Source organism: Entelurus aequoreus, linkage group LG13 (assembly GCF_033978785.1).
Source record: "Entelurus aequoreus isolate RoL-2023_Sb linkage group LG13, RoL_Eaeq_v1.1, whole genome shotgun sequence".
Taxonomy (NCBI): domain Eukaryota; kingdom Metazoa; phylum Chordata; class Actinopteri; order Syngnathiformes; family Syngnathidae; genus Entelurus; species Entelurus aequoreus.
The window spans coordinates 10,586,390-10,603,640 of record NC_084743.1 but is presented as its reverse complement, the minus strand read 5'-3'; the positions used below and the strand labels follow the sequence as shown (position 1 = coordinate 10,603,640).

The following is a 17,251-nucleotide window of genomic DNA, read 5'->3' as shown; positions in this document are numbered from 1 at the left end:
CAGAGGACACATTTCACCATACTTAGTGTGTATGTGACAATCATTGGTACTTTAACTTTAGCTTTAACTTTTTCTACCACGAAAAGTGCACTTGTTATTAGTGACAATATACTTATTTTAAGGTATTTTTGGGTTTATTGAGGTTAGCTAATTTTACTTGTTTTGGGAAGCCAAATGTTCTTGTTCTATTGGCAGATACTTTTGCTTAGTTCAAATAAAATACATCTCATTTTTGTATTTTTTTTTCTTGTTTTCAAACACTGACTTTTTGCAGTGTAAGTGTGTGGATGGCTTATGTAAATTTTAAATGCATATTATGTTAATGTAAATGACATAAAATAGGGCCTGGTCGAATCCAGATAGGTTGTTGTATATGGAAAAAGCACAATATTTGGTTTAACAAAAGCTCACTTTTATTTTATAAGAAAAAAATCAAATAAATAAATAAATATTGACTGTTACCCCCCTAAAAAATATGTATATATATATATATATATTGACTGTTGTTTTCCAAAGTATATTAAGTGGGATTTTTCAGAAAAACAAATATATACAGTAACACAAAAACAACCTGTCTCTGTGATCACTATAGGTGAATAGCCATGCATTGAGGCATTTTTTCCGGTCCATTATTTTTGTTGCTGGGAACGAATCCCGTCCCACAAGAAATGCCCTGTGGGACATCACAGGAAATGATGTAATAATCAGAAGGGTTCAATCCCTCTCCTGTGCTAGTTTGAAGCCGACACGACAAACGCGCTCAGAGGAGATAATGTTTAAAAAAAGGTGACTGTTTTAACCCCAACTTTTATTTTGAAGGGGGAATTGCAAACTTCCTGTTGATTTTTCCTGGGGGTTGTCAATATATGAAATGTAGGTCTAAGTGAGACCTACATAGAGGTTTTTGTTTCATTAGACTGAGCTACGTTATTTCCTGTGATGTCCCACAGGGCATTTCTTGTGGGACTGTGATGTCCCACAGGGCATTTCTTGTGGGACGGGATTCGTTCCCAGGGATTCGAGTAAAGAACCAACTCTTTTTCTTTACTATAGTGGCCTCGATAATGGGAACCGGTTCTCAAAAAGGGATTCAAGGCCATGAAATCGGTTCTTTTCTTATCGAACAACCGGGAGAACCGGTTCCGAACATCATCCCTAATCTCACGGCACACTAGTGTTTGAAAAACACTGCCCTAACTGACTTAGGTCTTGTTAATTTTGAAAATGATTTTTAAATGCTGTTTATTTTTCCCATTTCAGAGGCGTTGGTCCACACAGAACCGTGCCAGTTTGATGCCAGGGTAATTGTTACCGCATGCGAGCCCTAAAAAGTCTTGTGGAACTTCCAAGACGATTACACTTTAATTTTTATTGACTCTTTATATGGTGGCCAACCTCTAAAACATTTCAAGAGGGAGAACATTAAGTCGATTTTATTCATCAAAGTCAAGTAGAAAACGTATTATCTTTGGATTTCCATTTGATCATATTGGTTTAAGCTTTTTTTTTCATGTTCAACGTTTGAACTGAATAAGAAAAGTTATTGGCTGAAGTAAAAAAAAAAAACCCGCAGACGTGGGACGAAACTTTCTTTTCAACTTCTGCAGCATGTTGTCAATCACCGGGATGTGCCAAATACACAACGTGCTGCTATTCTCTGTTGGTTTTCACGAAAAATAGGACTTAGCCATTAATTCTATTTGCACGTCCGGAGAGAGTCTGGGGGTGTCGGTTTGTTGCTGAAGAATGCTTTCAGAGCACTCAAGAATGTAATCTGTAACTGTCTTTAGTCTAGCGGACCAGCTAAGCTCCCAGGACGCTCGCTGCCTCCCGAACAGATAAGAGCGTATCTGGATCACACACATTGGCATATTCCACTCATCATTTCAGACTGTCGCCGAGCATCCTGGGAGGGCCGGACGGACTCTTTCGTTTTGCTCCGGACCGCGGCGTGTTTGCATCTCGGCGGACCGGTAGCCGTACGACTGTGTGTCGGGGGCCCGGTGCGCCACATTATGAGAAATCATTTGGTGTCCCGGGGCGGGCTGCTTATCGGCGCAAGTCACCAGATGACGTGAGTAATTACAGATGATTCACCTTGAGGACTTCATCATCAGCAATCTCTCCCCTCTTTTCTTCTGCCTCTTGTCCCGCATATCCATCAAATCCCCGTCTTTTCATTCCGCCGTCACGTAAGGACACTGCAGTATCGCTGCCTGTGGTGACGTTATCGCCTCTTCAAATATTACATTTTGTTATTACATATAAACCGGAGTATAGAGCGCTGTATAAAAGCCGCACCCACTAAATTTTGGAAGAAAAACACCTTTTTGCGGTACATAAGCCTCATCAGACTACCGTATTTTTCGGAGTATAAGCCGCACCGGAGTATAAGTCGCGCCGGACGAAAATGCATAATAAAGAAGGAAAAAAACATATATAAGTCGCACTGGAGTATAAGTCGCATTTTCTGGGGAAATTTATTTACCGTAATTTCCGGACTATAAGCCGCTACTTTTTCCCCTCGTTCTGGTCCCTGCGGCTTAAACAAGGGTGCGGCTTATTTACGGCCTGTTCTTCCGACACCGACGAAGAGGATTTCGGTGGTTTTAGTACGCAGGAGGAAGACGATGACACAATGATTAAAGACTGACTTTTCATATACCGGTAGGCTGGTTATTTTGATAATGTACAGGCGAGCACTTTGTATTACTTTGCACCGTTGTATTATTTGTACTCTGCACAAATGCTGTTCGCAATGTCAAAGATGTGAAAGTTAAATTGAATGATTGAAAGATTTATTGTTAATAAATGGGACGCTTTGCGTTCCCAAACAGTCATCTCTGTCCCGACAATCCCCTCCGTGGTAGCAGGAACCCCTATATACTACGCTAATTACACATCAAAACCCTGCGGCTTATATTCGGGTGCGGCTTATATATGGAGCAATCTGTATTTTCCCCTAAATTTAGCTGGTGCGGCTTATAGTCAGGTGCGTCTTATAGTCCAGAAATTACGGTAATAAAAGCCAACACCAAGAAAATACATTTGAAAGGCAATTTAAAATAAATCAAAGCTGCAAGCAGCGATGGACGGAACCGACTTTGACGGAACATAAAATCCAAACCGGAGCAGTAATTAAAACTCTTTCGTCAAATTTTAATCAGAAGGGTTCAATCCCTCTCCTGTGCTAGTTTGAAGCCGACACGACAAATGCGCTCAGAGGAGATAATGTTTCAAAAAAGGTGACTGTTTTTAACCCAACTTTTATTTTGAAGGGGGAATTGCAAACTTCCTGTTGATTTTTACTAGGGGTTGTCAATATATGAAATCTAGGTCTAAGTGAGACCTACATAGAGGTTTTTGTTTCATGTCTCTACGACATTCCTACTGGAAGTTACAGGCAGTTTTGTCTGTGTTTTCTTCCTAGGAGCAGTTTTGTCTGTGTTTTCTTCCTAGGGGGCGCTAGAGCGCAATTTTGAGTTGTTTTTTTTTTTATTAGATCGCAATTTTCGCCAGTCCTGATGTGTGTTTCCAGTTTGGTGAGTTTTGAAGCATGTTAAGGGGGTCAAATTACAGCTCAAAGAGGCAAAAGTGACTGTTTTTACGAAACTTTTGTTTTGAAAGGGGAATTGCCAACTTCCTGTTGAAACTCTTTCGTCAAATTTTAATCATAAGGGTTCAATCTCTCTCCTGTGCTAGTTTGAAGCCGACACGAAAAACACGCTCAGAGGAGATAATGTTTAAAAAAAGGTGACTGTTTTTAACCCAACTTTTATTTTGAAGGGGGAATTGCAAACTTCCTGTTGATTTTTGCTAGGGGTTGTCAATATATGAAATCTAGGTCTAAGTGAGACCTACATAGAGGTTTTTGTTTCATGTCTCTACGACACTCCTACTGGAAGTTACAGGCAGTTTTGTCTGTGTTTTCTTCATAGGAGCAGTTTTGTCTGTGTTTTCTTCCTTGGGGGCGCTAGAGCGCAATTTTGAGTTTTGGGTTGTTTTTTTTTTATTATATCGCAATTTTCGCAAGTCCTGATGTGTGTTTCCAGTTTGGTGAGTTTTGAAGCATGTTAAGGGGTTCAAATTTCAGCTCAAAGAGGCAAAAGTGACTGTTTTTACGAAACTTTTGTTTTGAAAGGGGAATTTCCAACTTCCTGTTGATTTTTGCTGAAAGATGTTACTGTATGAAATCTAGGTCTAAGTAAGACCTACATAGAGGTTTTTGTTTCATGTCTCTACGACATTCCTACTGGAAGTTACTGGCAGTTTTGTCTGTGTTTTCTTCCTAGGAGCAGTTTTGTCTGTGTTTTCTTCCTAGGGGGCGCTAGAGCGCAATTTTGAGTTTTTTTTTTTTATTAGATCGCAATTTTTGCCAGTCCTGATGTGTGTTTCCAGTTTGGTGAGTTTTGAAGCATGTTAAGGGGGTCAAATTACAGCTCAAAGAGGCAAAAGTGACTGTTTTTACGAAACTTTTGTTTTGAAAGGGGAATTGCCAACTTCCTGTTGAAACTCTTTCGTCAAATTTTAATCAGAAGGGTTCAATCTCTCTCCTGTGCTAGTTTGAAGCCGACACGAAAAACGCGCTCAGAGGAGATAATGTTTAAAAAAAGGTGACTGTTTTTAACCCAACTTTTATTTTGAAGGGGGAATTGCAAACTTCCTGTTGATTTTTGCTAGGGGTTGTCAATATATGAAATCTAGGTCTAAGTGAGACCTACATAGAGGTTTTTGTTTCATGTCTCTACGACACTCCTACTGGAAGTTACAGGCAGTTTTGTCTGTGTTTTCTTCATAGGAGCAGTTTTGTCTGTGTTTTCTTCCTTGGGGGCGCTAGAGCGCAATTTTGAGTTTTTTTTTTTTTTTTTTTATTAGATCGCAATTTTCGCCAGTCCTGATGTGTGTTTCCAGTTTGGTGAGTTTTGAAGCATGTTAAGGGGGTCAAATTTCAGCTCAAAGAGGCAAAAGTGACTGTTTTTACGAAAATTTTGTTTTGAAAGGGGAATTTCCAACTTCCTGTTGATTTTTGCTGAAAGATGTTACTGTATGCAATCTAGGTCTAAGTGAGACCTACATAGAGGTTTTTTTTTCATGTCTCTACGACATTCCTACTGGAAGTTACAGGCAGTTTTGTCTGTGTTTTCTTCCTAGGAGCAGTTTTGTCTGTGTTTTCTTCCTAGGGGGCGCTAGAGCGCAATTTTGAGTTTTTTTTTTATTTATTAGATCGCAATTTTCGCCAGTCCTGATGTGTGTTTCCAGTTTGGTGAGTTTTGAAGCATGTTAAGGGGGTCAAATTACAGCTCAAAGAGGCAAAAGTGACTGTTTTTACGAAACTTTTGTTTTGAAAGGGGAATTTCCAACTTCCTGTTGAAACTCTTTCGTCAAATTTTAATCAGAAGGGTTCAATCTCTCTCCTGTGCTAGTTTGAAGCCGACACGAAAAACGCGCTCAGAGGAGATAATGTTTAAAAAAAGGTGACTGTTTTTAACCAAACTTTTATTTTGAAGGGGAAATTGCAAACTTCCTGTTGATTTTTGCTAGGGGTTGTCAATATATGAAATCTAGGTCTAAGTGAGACCTACATAGAGGTTTTTGTTTCATGTCTCTACGACATTCCTACTGGAAGTTACAGGCAGTTTTGTCTGTGTTTTCTTCATAGGAGCAGTTTTGTCTGTGTTTTCTTCCTTGGGGGCGCTAGAGCGCAATTTTGAGTTTTGGGTTGTTTTTTTTTATTATATCGCAATTTTCGCCAGTCCTGATGTGTGTTTCCAGTTTGGTGAGTTTTGAAGCATGTTAAGGGGTTCAAATTTCAGCTCAAAGAGGCAAAAGTGACGGTTTTTACGAAAATTTTGTTTTGAAAGGGGAATTTCCAACTTCCTGTTGATTTTTTCTGAAAGATGTTACTGTATGAAATCTAGGTCTAAGTGAGACCTACATAGAGGTTTTTGTTTCATGTCTCTACGACATTCCTCCTGGAAGTTACAGGCAGTTTTGCCTGTGTTTTCTTCCTAGGAGCAGTTTTGTCTGTGTTTTCTTCCTAGGGGGCACTAGAGCGCAATTTTGAGTTTTTTTGTAATTTTTTTTATTAGATCGCAATTTTCGCCAGTCCTGATGTGTGTTTCCAGTTTGGTGAGTTTTGAAGCATGTTAAGGGGGTCAAATTACAGCTCAAAGAGGCAAAAGTGACTGTTTTTACGAAACTTTTGTTTTGAAAGGGGAATTGCCAACTTCCTGTTGAAACTCTTTCGTCAAATTTTAATCAGAAGGGTTCAATCTCTCTCCTGTGCTAGTTTGAAGCCGACACGACAAACGCGCTCAGAGGAGATAATGTTTCAAAAAAAGGTGACTGTTTTTAACCCAACTTTTATTTTGAAGGGGGAATTTCAAACTTCCTGTTGATTATTGCTAGGGGTTGCCAATATATGAAATGTAGGTCTAAGTGAGACCTACATAGAGGTTTTTGTTTCATGTCTCTACGACATTCCTACTGGAAGTTACAGGCAGTTTTGTCTGTGTTTTTTTCCTAGGGGGCGCTAGAGCGCAATTTTGGGTTTTGGGGTTTGGTTTTTTATTAGATCGCAATTTTTGCCAGTCCTGATGTGTGTGTCCAGTTTGGTGAGTTTTGAAGCATGTTAAAGGGGTCAAATTACAGCTCAAAGAGGCAAAAGTGACTGTTTTTACGAAACTTTTGTTTTGAAAGGGGAATTGCCAACTTCCTGTTGAAACTCTTTCGTCAAATTTTAATCAGAAGGGTTCAATCTCTCTCCTGTGCTAGTTTGAAGCCGACACGAAAAACGCGCTCAGAGGAGATAATGTTTAAAAAAAGGTGACTGTTTTTAACCCAACTTTTTTTTGAAGGGGGAATTGCAAACTTCCTGTTGATTATTGCTTGGGGTTGCCAATATATGAAATGTAGGTCTAAGTGAGACCTACATAGAGGTTTTTGTTTCATGTCTCTACGACATTCCTCCTGGAAGTTACAGGCAGTTTTGTCTGTGTTTTCTTCCTAGGAGCAGTTTTGTCTGTGTTTTCTTCCTAGGGGGCACTAGAGCGCAATTTTGAGTTTTTTTTAATTTTTTTTATTAGATCGCAATTTTCGCCAGTCCTGATGTGTGTTTCCAGTTTGGTGAGTTTTGAAGCATGTTAAGGGGGTCAAATTACAGCTCAAAGAGGCAAAAGTGACTGTTTTTACGAAACTTTTGTTTTGAAAGGGGAATTGCCAACTTCCTGTTGAAACTCTTTCGTCAAATTTTAATCAGAAGGGTTCAATCTCTCTCCTGTGCCAGTTTGAAGCCGACACGACAAACGCGCTCAGAGGAGATAATGTTTCAAAAAAAGGTGACTGTTTTTAACCCAACTTTTATTTTGAAGGGGGAATTTCAAACTTCCTGTTGATTATTGCTAGGGGTTGCCAATATATGAAATGTAGGTCTAAGTGAGACCTACATAGAGGTTTTTGTTTCATGTCTCTACGACATTCCTACTGGAAGTTACAGGCAGTTTTGTCTGTGTTTTTTTCCTAGGGGGCGCTAGAGCGCAATTTTGGGTTTTGGGGTTTGGTTTTTTATTAGATCGCAATTTTTGCCAGTCCTGATGTGTGTGTCCAGTTTGGTGAGTTTTGAAGCATGTTAAAGGGGTCAAATTACAGCTCAAAGAGGCAAAAGTGACTGTTTTTACGAAACTTTTGTTTTGAAAGGGGAATTGCCAACTTCCTGTTGAAACTCTTTCGTCAAATTTTAATCAGAAGGGTTCAATCTCTCTCCTGTGCTAGTTTGAAGCCGACACGACGAACGTGCTCAGAGGAGATAATGTTTCAAAAAAGGTGACTGTTTTTAACCCAACTTTTATTTTGAAGGGGGAATTGCAAACTTCCTGTTGATTTTTGATGGGGGTTGTCAAAATATGAAATGTAGGTCTAAGTGAGACCTACATAGAGGTTTTTGTTTCATGTCTCTACGACATTCCTACTGGGAGTTACAGGCAGTTTTGTCTGTGTTTTCTTCCTAGGGGGCGATAGAGATTAATTTTGAGTTTTGGGGTTTGGTTATTTTATTAGATCGCAATTTTTGCCAGTCCTGATGTGTGTCTCTAGTATGGAGAGTTTTGAAGCATGTTAAGAGGGTCAAATTACATCTCAAAGAGGCAAAAGTGACTGTTTTTATGAAACTTTTGTTTTGAAAGGGGAATTGCCAACTTGGTTGATTTTTGCTGAAAGATGTCATTGTATGACATCTAGGTCTAAGTGAGACCTACATAGAGGTTTTTGTTTCATGTCTCCATGACATTCTTACTGGAAGTTACAGGCAGTTTTGTCTGTGTTTTTTCCTAGGAGGCGCTAGAGCGCAATTTTGAGTTTTGTGGGGTTTTTTTTTTTATTAGATGGCAATTTTCGCCAGTCCTGATGTGTTTGTCAAATATGGTGAGTTTTGAAGCATGTTAAGAGGGTCAAATTACAGCTCAAAAAGGCAAAAGTGACTGTTTTTACGAAACTTTTGTTTTGAAAGGGGAATTGCCAACTTGGTTGATTTTTGCTGAAAGATGTCATTGTATGAAATCTAGGTCTAAGTGAGACCTACATAGAGGTTTTTGTTTCATGTCTCCCGAGTATAAGTCGCACCCCCGGCCAAACTATGAAAAAAACTGCGACTTATAGTCCGAAGAATACGGTATAAGCCGCAGATATATACGTTGTGAAATGAGTTATTTATACAGAAATATTTTTTAATTGTTTTTTTACATACCTTAATTGTTTCCAAACGGTGTCTGTAACGCGGCAGTAAAACGGCTGATCAAACAAAACAGAAGTCATGGTTATTGACCCCGCTAGCTGCGCAAGCTAGCTCTCCAATCAGCTAAACCGACTCAATAACTCCACGCTGATGTTTTCGTGAATTTACTGAGGAATTTGTGAAACTGAAACAATACAATATAATGCTGTTGTAAAGTTTTGAAATGAGTTATTTACACAGAAATATTTTGTATTTGTTTGTTACATTGCTTAATTAATAACAGTTTCCAGTTGTATAATTTGATAGCGATTGATTTACATTACAACGTGAAAAAAATGCTAACTTAGGTTATGGAACGCCAATTTACCGTATTTTCTGGACTATAGAGCGCACCTGAATACAAGCCACACCCACAAAATGTTCAAATAATTTATTTTTTCATATTTTAGCCGCATTGGACATGGCAGATATATACTTTGCGAAATAAGTTATTTCAACATACATATTTCGTAAATGTTTATTTACATACCTTAATTGTTTCCAAATGGTGTCTGTAACGTGGCAGTAAAATGGCGGCTTAAACAAAACAGAAGTCATCGCCATGGACCCACTAGCTGCGCAAGCTAGCTCTCTAATCAGCGAAACAGACTCAATAACTCCACGGTGAAGTTTTGGTGAATTTACTGAGGAATTTGTGAAAATGAAAAAATACAAAAAAAAAATGCCATTGTAAGTTAATAATACTAACACAGACACTCGCAAACTTGTTAGCATATTAGCTAAAGCTAAGGACGCTCGCTTGATTACATTACGATAGCACGTACAAATATGCATGAAAACACTCCTACAGACATCACACATGGGACGGTTTAGTAAGTAAAAATTGCTTTAGTTATATTGTAAAACTTACAAACGTGGCTTAGAAGACAGAATGGCACTTTTACTTCCGGTTCGAAGCCTTAAACAGCAGGAAACACTGTAAAGGTTCACCCGGCAGCGCCTGCAGTGAGCGAACTTGTCCAAAATGACGTCCGTCAGCGCGGAAAAATCCATAGACGAGCCGCACCGTTTTATAAGCCGCAGGGTTTAAAACGTGGGAAAAAAGAAGCGCCTTATAGTCCGGAATTCACGGCACTTAGAGTGTGTGTATAAAACAATGATGGAGGTTTTGGGTTGCTTTTTAAAGCAATTTATAGGCGGAATAAAGTGACTCCTCTTGGCTCTGTTGTTAGCTGACTTTTCCTAGCCTTTATTTATGCGTTAGAGTGCATAGAAAAAATTAAAATGGCATAAGGACTGTGGATGATAGACAAAATACCCCCCAAAAAGTGCAGTTCCCCTTTAATACATTAACAAATAATACTTGTCAGAGTAGTTCCAATGCAATATACTCGGTACTTTTACTTTTAAAAACACAATTTTACTGCGTAAAATTGAGATTATTTTTAATCGCTACATTTTTTTTAATGTTTTGCTTGGATTGTCATAAAAAATGTTGAATAAAATGTTTTTAGTTAACTTTCCACGCATATTTCAGGGTCCTCGGTGCTTCTTTTATTGAGCATAGCATTTACAGTATTTTTCATAAAAAACTGCACTATTTATTTTATTTATTTTTAATTGTTTTAATTTTCTTGCAATAAACTCAGCTCAATAAATCAAAACCAAATCAATAATCAATGTCGAGAGTTTTTAGATGGTTTCGTATGTGACTGACTGGCCCCTCTTCTGAGTGAATGAGGATTATTTTAAATCACAGCCAAAAAGTAAGTGTGTGTGTGTGAGTGTGTGTGTGTGTGTGTGGGGGGGGGGGGGTCCAGCCCTGAGGCACAGTAGTCTAACCAGTTAGACAAATAAACTGAGCAAGAACCCACTGGAGGGACTTTGTAGTGGCAAGAGATGTTGACGGATGAAGTTTCAGGTTTTTTCCTCCCCCCCCACAGACGTACTTTTTGGATTGTATTTTTTTGAAAACTGCTAGACTCACGTCATGCAATATCGGCGTTAAAAAAAATAAATGAACGAAATGGTTTGCTGCGGTTAGCGCGCCTGCCTCGCAGTCAGGGGGTCCCGGTTCAAGTCTCCTTGGTGTGGAGTTTGCGTGTTCTTCTCATGTTGGCGACGACACACACGGACATGTTTGATGGGTTTAACGGGGACCAGTCGGGTTTTTTTTTACCCTGTTTTTGCCCTAAGTTAACTCGGGGAGGCGACCCCCACAAGTACGAGGTTAGGGTTAGGTTTTATTATTTATTCACCACGTCCATGTTTTTTTAATGCGTTAAATTGTATTATTATTTAAATGTAGGGTTATGGTTAGGCTTTATTATCCATTTACCACATCTGTTTTTGTTATTTTTTGCCATTCTTTTTTTAAAAATGTTAAATTGTAATAGTATTTTAAAAAATTGGTTTGGGCTTTACTATTTGTTTTTGCTTTTTCATTCTTTAAAAAAAATAAAAAAAATTGTATTATTATTTTTTTAAATTTAAGGTTAGGGTTAGGCTTTCATATTTACGTATTTACTACATCTATTTTTATTTTTATTTTTATTTTTTTCATTTTTTAAATTGTATTGTTATAAACATTTTGTGTTAGGGTTAGGCTTTATTATTAATGTATCGCATCATTTTTGTAAAATTTTTGATAATTTTTTTAGTTGTATTATTCTTTAAATTTAGGGTTAGGGTTAGGCTATATTATTTATTCACTACGTCCATGTTTTTTTCATGTGTTAGATTGTATTATTATTTAAATGTGGGGTTATGGTTAGGCTTTAGTATTTCTTTACCACATCTGTTTGTGTTATTTTTTGCCATTCTTTTTTTTTAAATGTTAAATTGTAATATTATTTTAAAAAATTGGTTCGGGCTTTATTTGTTTTTGCTTTTTAATTCTTTAAAAAAAAAAATTAAAAAATGGTATTATTATTTTTTGAAATTTAGGATTAGGGTTAGGCTTTCATATTTACGTATTTACTACATCTATTTTTATTTTTATTTTTATTTTTTTCATTTTTTAAATTGTATTGTTATAAACATTTTGTGTTAGGGTTAGGCTTTATTATTAATGTATCGCATCATTTTTGTAAAATTTTTGATAATTTTTTTAGTTGTATTATTCTTTAAATTTAGGGTTAGGGTTAGGCTATATTATTTATTCACTACGTCCATGTTTTTTCCATGTGTTAGATTGTATTATTATTTAAATGTGGGGTTATGGTTAGGCTTTAGTATTTCTTTACCACATCTGTTTGTGTTATTTTTTGCAATTCTTTTTTTTTTTTTTATGTTAAATTGTAATATTATTTAAAAAACATTGGTTTGGGCTTTATTATTTGTTTTTGCTTTTTCATTCTTTAAAAAAATTTTAAAAAATTGTATTATTATTTTTTGAATTTAGGGTTAGGGTTAGGTTTTCATATTTACGTATTTACTACATCTATTTTTATTTTTATTTTTTTTCATTTTTTAAATTGTATTATTATAAACATTTTGTGTTAGGGTTAGGCTTTATTATTAATGTATCGCATCATTTTTGTAAAATTTTTGATAATTTTTTTAGTTGTATTATTCTTTAAATTTAGGGTTTGGGTTGGGCTTTATTATTCATTTTACCACATCTACTTTTTTTTTTTTTTTAAGTTGTATTATTATAAAAAATGTGCTCTAGGGTTAAGCTTTATTATTTATTTACCGCATATGTTTTTATTTTTTTTGTATGTTGTTTTTTTTATTGTATTATTATAAAATAAATACAGTTAGGGATAGGCTTTATTATTTATTTTGCCACATTTTTTTTTTGTTTTTTTTATTATTTTTATTATTTTTCAATTGTATTACTATAAAAAATAGGATTAGGATTAGGTTTTATTATTTATTTTGCCACACTTATTTTTTGTTTTTTTTAATTATTTTTATAATTTTTTGATTGTATTATTATAAAAAAAACAGGGTTAGGGTTAGGCTTTATTATTTATTCACCACATCTTTTTTATTTTATTTTTTTTCATCCTATTTTTTACTTTTTTGAATTGTTTTATTATTTAAATTCACGGTCAGGTTTAGGCTTTATTCAATTATTATTATTTTTTTTTTTTTACTATTTCATTTTGCTAGTGTATCATTATAAAAATGTAGGGTTAGGGCTAGGCTTTATTATTTATTATCCACATCTATTTTTGTTTATCTTTCCGTATGTTAATATGATAATTTTAATATTTATTTACCACGTCTAGTTTGAACGTGATTCGGACAAAAAGAGGTTAAGCTTATCGAAAAATTCCAGGGAGGATGTTTTTGTCCAAACAATCCCAAAAGCCTTTAATGCCGTAATCTTTCTCTTCAACACGCACACACCAATAAACACCGACAGATACATTTTCCCCGAAGCATCACCACCATATGGCCAGCACCAAATGTCTAACCTTTGACCTGTGAGACGGAGAATAGACCCAAATGTGGAAAGAGAAGTGGGTTAATCTACACTCGGCTTATTTGTCTGCCATGACAAAATGAGGGGGGGAAACAATGGCATATTTCCATGCGGCGGGAAGTAAATAAAGCCTACATCAAACCTCCGATCGGTGAAATGAACTTTGGAGCAAGGTTCTCCAAATAGAAGATACTCACCCCATGTGAAGGGTAGGAAATCCATCCCAACTCCCCCTGGCTGGCTTTGGAATCTAACAGGTTGACTGTGGGGAAGAAGGGAGAAAACAAAGAGAACATATGAGTGTCTAGTCCTTGTTAGCCCCAATTAGCCCTTATCTAATCCCACAGGAGAGATCCCCACCTCCCCATCACGCCGCTGTTTGCTCAGCTGCCGCGCAAAGCACACATGCCCTACGCCTGGCAACCGAGCGCCCAGACTTTCTCCTGAAAGCGCGAGTTGCTAGGCAGAGATATCAGAACAAGGAAAAACACGCTCCAATGGGAGGGGGGGGAAAAAAAGTGGCCGTTGACCCATCTGGCAACCAACCATTTACTTGTGGTACCACCTCAAAAAAAGCTCTCCTAAACTTGACAACACAGTTTGTTGTCAAGTTTAGGAGATTTGATGCAAGTGTAAGCTACTGTGATACTATTGTTCTTTTTTTAATTTATTTTTTGTATTTTTTTATTTTATTTTATTTATTTTTTTTTAATGTTTTTATTTTTTATAAATGTCTGTAATGATAATGTCAATGAGGGATTTTCAATCACTGCTATGTTGAAATTGTTACTAATATTGATACTGTTTTTGATATTATTCATTTTTGTTTGACTGCATTTAGATTTTTTTGTGTCATATTTTTTATTGTTATTTTTATTTTTATTTTTTTTAATGTTTTATTTTTGATAAATGTCAGTAATGATAATGTCAATGAGGGATTTTTAATCACTGCTATGTTGAAATGTTTACTAATATTGATACTGTTGTTGATAATATTCATTTTTGTTTGACTGCTTTTAGATTGTTTTGTGTCATGTATTTTTTTTTTTTTTTAATGTTTTTATTTTTTATAAATATCTGTAATGATAATGTCAATGAGGGATTTTTAATCGCTGCTATGTTGAAATTTTTACTAATATTGATACTGTTTTTGATATTATTCATTTTTGTTTGACTGCATTTAGATTGTTTTGTGTCATATTTTTAATTTTTATTTTTTTTGTAATGTTTTTATTTTTTATAAATGTCTATAATGACAATGTCAATGAGGGATTTTTAATCACTACTATGTTGAAATTGTTACTAATATTGATACTGTTGTTGATGATATTCAATTTTGTTTGATTGCTTTTAGATTAGTTCATGTCATGTGTTTTTATTTTTATTTTTTTTTTAAATGTTTTTATTTTTTATAAATGTCTGTAATGATAATTTCAACGAGGGATTTTTAATCACTGCTATGTTGAAATTGTTACTAATATTGATACTGTTGTTGATAATATTAATTTTTTGTTTGACTGCTTTTAGATTGTTTTGTGTCATGTTTTATTTATTATTATTTTAATTTTAATTTTAATTTTAAATGTTTTTTTATTTGTTATAAATGTCTGTAATGATAATGTCAATGAGGGATTTTTAATCACTGCTATGTTGAAATTGTCACTAATATTGATACTGTTGTTTATAATAGTAATTTTTGTTTGACTGCTTTTAGATTGTTTTGTGTCATATTTTTAATTTTTATTGTTTTTGTAATGTTTATATTTTTTATAAATGTCTATAATGATAATGTCAATGAGGGATTTTTAATCACTGCTATGTTGAAATTGTTACTAATATTGATACTGTTGTTGATAATATTCATTTTTGTTTGATTTCTTTTAAATTAGTTTATGTCATGTTTTTTTTTTGTTTTTTTTTTTTTTTTTAAATGTTTTTATTTTTTATAAATGTCTGTAATGATCATTTCAATGAGGTATTTTTAATCACTGCTATGTTGAAATTGTTACTAATATTGGTACTGTTGTTGATAAAATTAGTTTTTGTTTGACTGCTTTTAGATTGTTTTGTGTCATGTTTATTTTATTGTTTTTTTTTATTTTAATTTTAATTTAAAATGTTTTTATTTTTTATAAATGTCTGTGATGATAATGTCAATGAGGGATTTTTAATCACTGCTATGTTGAAATTGTTACTAATATTGATACTGTTGTTGATGATATCAAATTTTGTTTGACTGCTTTTAAATTGTTTTGTGTCATGTTTTTTTTATTTTTTATAAATGTCTGTAATGATAATGTCAATGAGGGATTTTTAATCACTGCTATGTTGAAATTTTTACTAATATTGATACTGTTGTTGATAATATTAATTTGTGTTTGACTGCTTTTAGATTGTTTTGTGTCATGTTTATTTTATTTTATTTTTTTATTTTAATTTTCAATGTTTTTATTTTTTATAAATGTCTGTAATGATAATGTCAATGAGGGATTTTTAATCACTGCTATGTTGAAATTATTATTAATATTGATACTGTTGTTGATAATATTAATTTTTGTTTGAATGCTTTTAGATTGTTTTGTGTCATGTTTTTTTTTTTTTTTTTTTTTTTTTTTTTTTTTTAAACGTCTGTAATGATAATGTCAATGAAGGATTTATAATCACTGCTATGTTGAAATTGTTACTAATATTGTTACTGTTGTTGATAATATTCATTTCTGTTTGACTGCTTTTAGATTGTTTTGTGTCATGTTTTTTTTTTTTTTTTTTTTTTTTTTTTTAAATGTTTTTATTTTTTATAAATCACTGCTATGTTGAAATTGTTACTATTATTGATACTGTTGTTGATAATATTCATTTTTTTTGTGTCTTCAGAATAAGAGTTTGTCCGTAGAAAAATATACACAAAGAGAGCGACTTTTAAAAAGCCATAAAAGGACTTTGAGTATTCACGATGCTAATTCTCTTTCCCAAAAGCACACTTGACATTAAAATAAAATTAAAAAAAAGTGATAAAACAACGTAGTGCTGGTGAGAACTGGGATTGTGATTATTCACCACAGGTTGACACGACACTTTCTTGGCTGGCAAACAGTCGATCCTGTCAGCGCCGTCGGGGTTACAAACCACGTTTTTGAATTTCAATCTGCGGCGATTACGTAGCCAGCGCTTTTATTTCTCCCTTTTATTTACACAAATGGGAAAAAAACGTTCGAGCCAGCCAAGGAAAGACATTTGCATTGACGTGGTGTCGGCGTCACGTTCCTCGGACTCGACCTGAATCGAGGAGCCCGTTTATGGGTTGGCCGGCGTCACGTCGACAAACCTGACGCGGGTTCTGCGCTCGTTTTGATGTCGTTTCTTCCCCCGTATCGTTTTCATCTCGCTATTGCAAATCAGTCGGAAATGTATGGGAGGCAGATGTGGTCTTCGTACGAGCTTATGAGATAACTATTTACACTGCAAAAAGTGAAATATAAGTAGGATGAAATATCTCCAATAAGGGTGATATTTGATTATGTTCTGTCTGATAAGAGAATTATTTTCACTAAGCAGATTTTATGTTAGAGTGTTTTACTTGTTTTAAAGGTTTTGGTCCTAAATCAGGGGTGTCCAACCTTTTTCCACTGAGGGCCGCACATTGAAAACTCAAAGCAAGCGGGGGCCATTTTGATATTTTTTATTTTAAAAACCAATACAATATATGTAGGGATGTCCGATAAATGCGTTAAAATGTAATATCATAAATTATCGGTATCGTTTTTTTTATTATCTGTATCGTTTTTTTTATTTCATTTTTTTTATTAAATCAACATAAAAAACACAAGATACACTTACAATTAGTGCACCAACCCAAAAAACCTCCCTCCCCCCATTTCTTTCTGTTATCAATATTCTGCTTCCTACATTATATATCAATATATATCAATACAGTCTGCAAGGGATACAGTCCGTAAGCACACATGATTGTGCGTGCTGCTGGTCCGCTAATAATACTAACCTTTAACAGTTCATTTTACAAGTTTTCATTAATTACTAGTTTCTATGTAACTGTTTTTATATTGTTTTACTTTCTTTTTTATTCAAGA

General features: G+C 34.7%; 1 protein-coding gene across 1 annotated transcript in view; it reads right to left on the bottom strand.

Annotated features, from left to right (window-relative positions):
* The window catches only part of LOC133663173 (ephrin type-A receptor 3-like), an 843,338-nt gene extending 829,521 nt beyond the window's left edge, over positions 1-13,817 (bottom strand). Inside the window, exon 1 of the mRNA XM_062067453.1 lies at positions 13,361-13,817. Coding sequence (XP_061923437.1) covers positions 13,361-13,459 — 99 coding nt within the window. The 5' untranslated portion in view covers positions 13,460-13,817. The remainder of the gene's footprint in view (positions 1-13,360) is intronic.
* Positions 13,818-17,251: the final 3,434 nt, after the last annotated feature.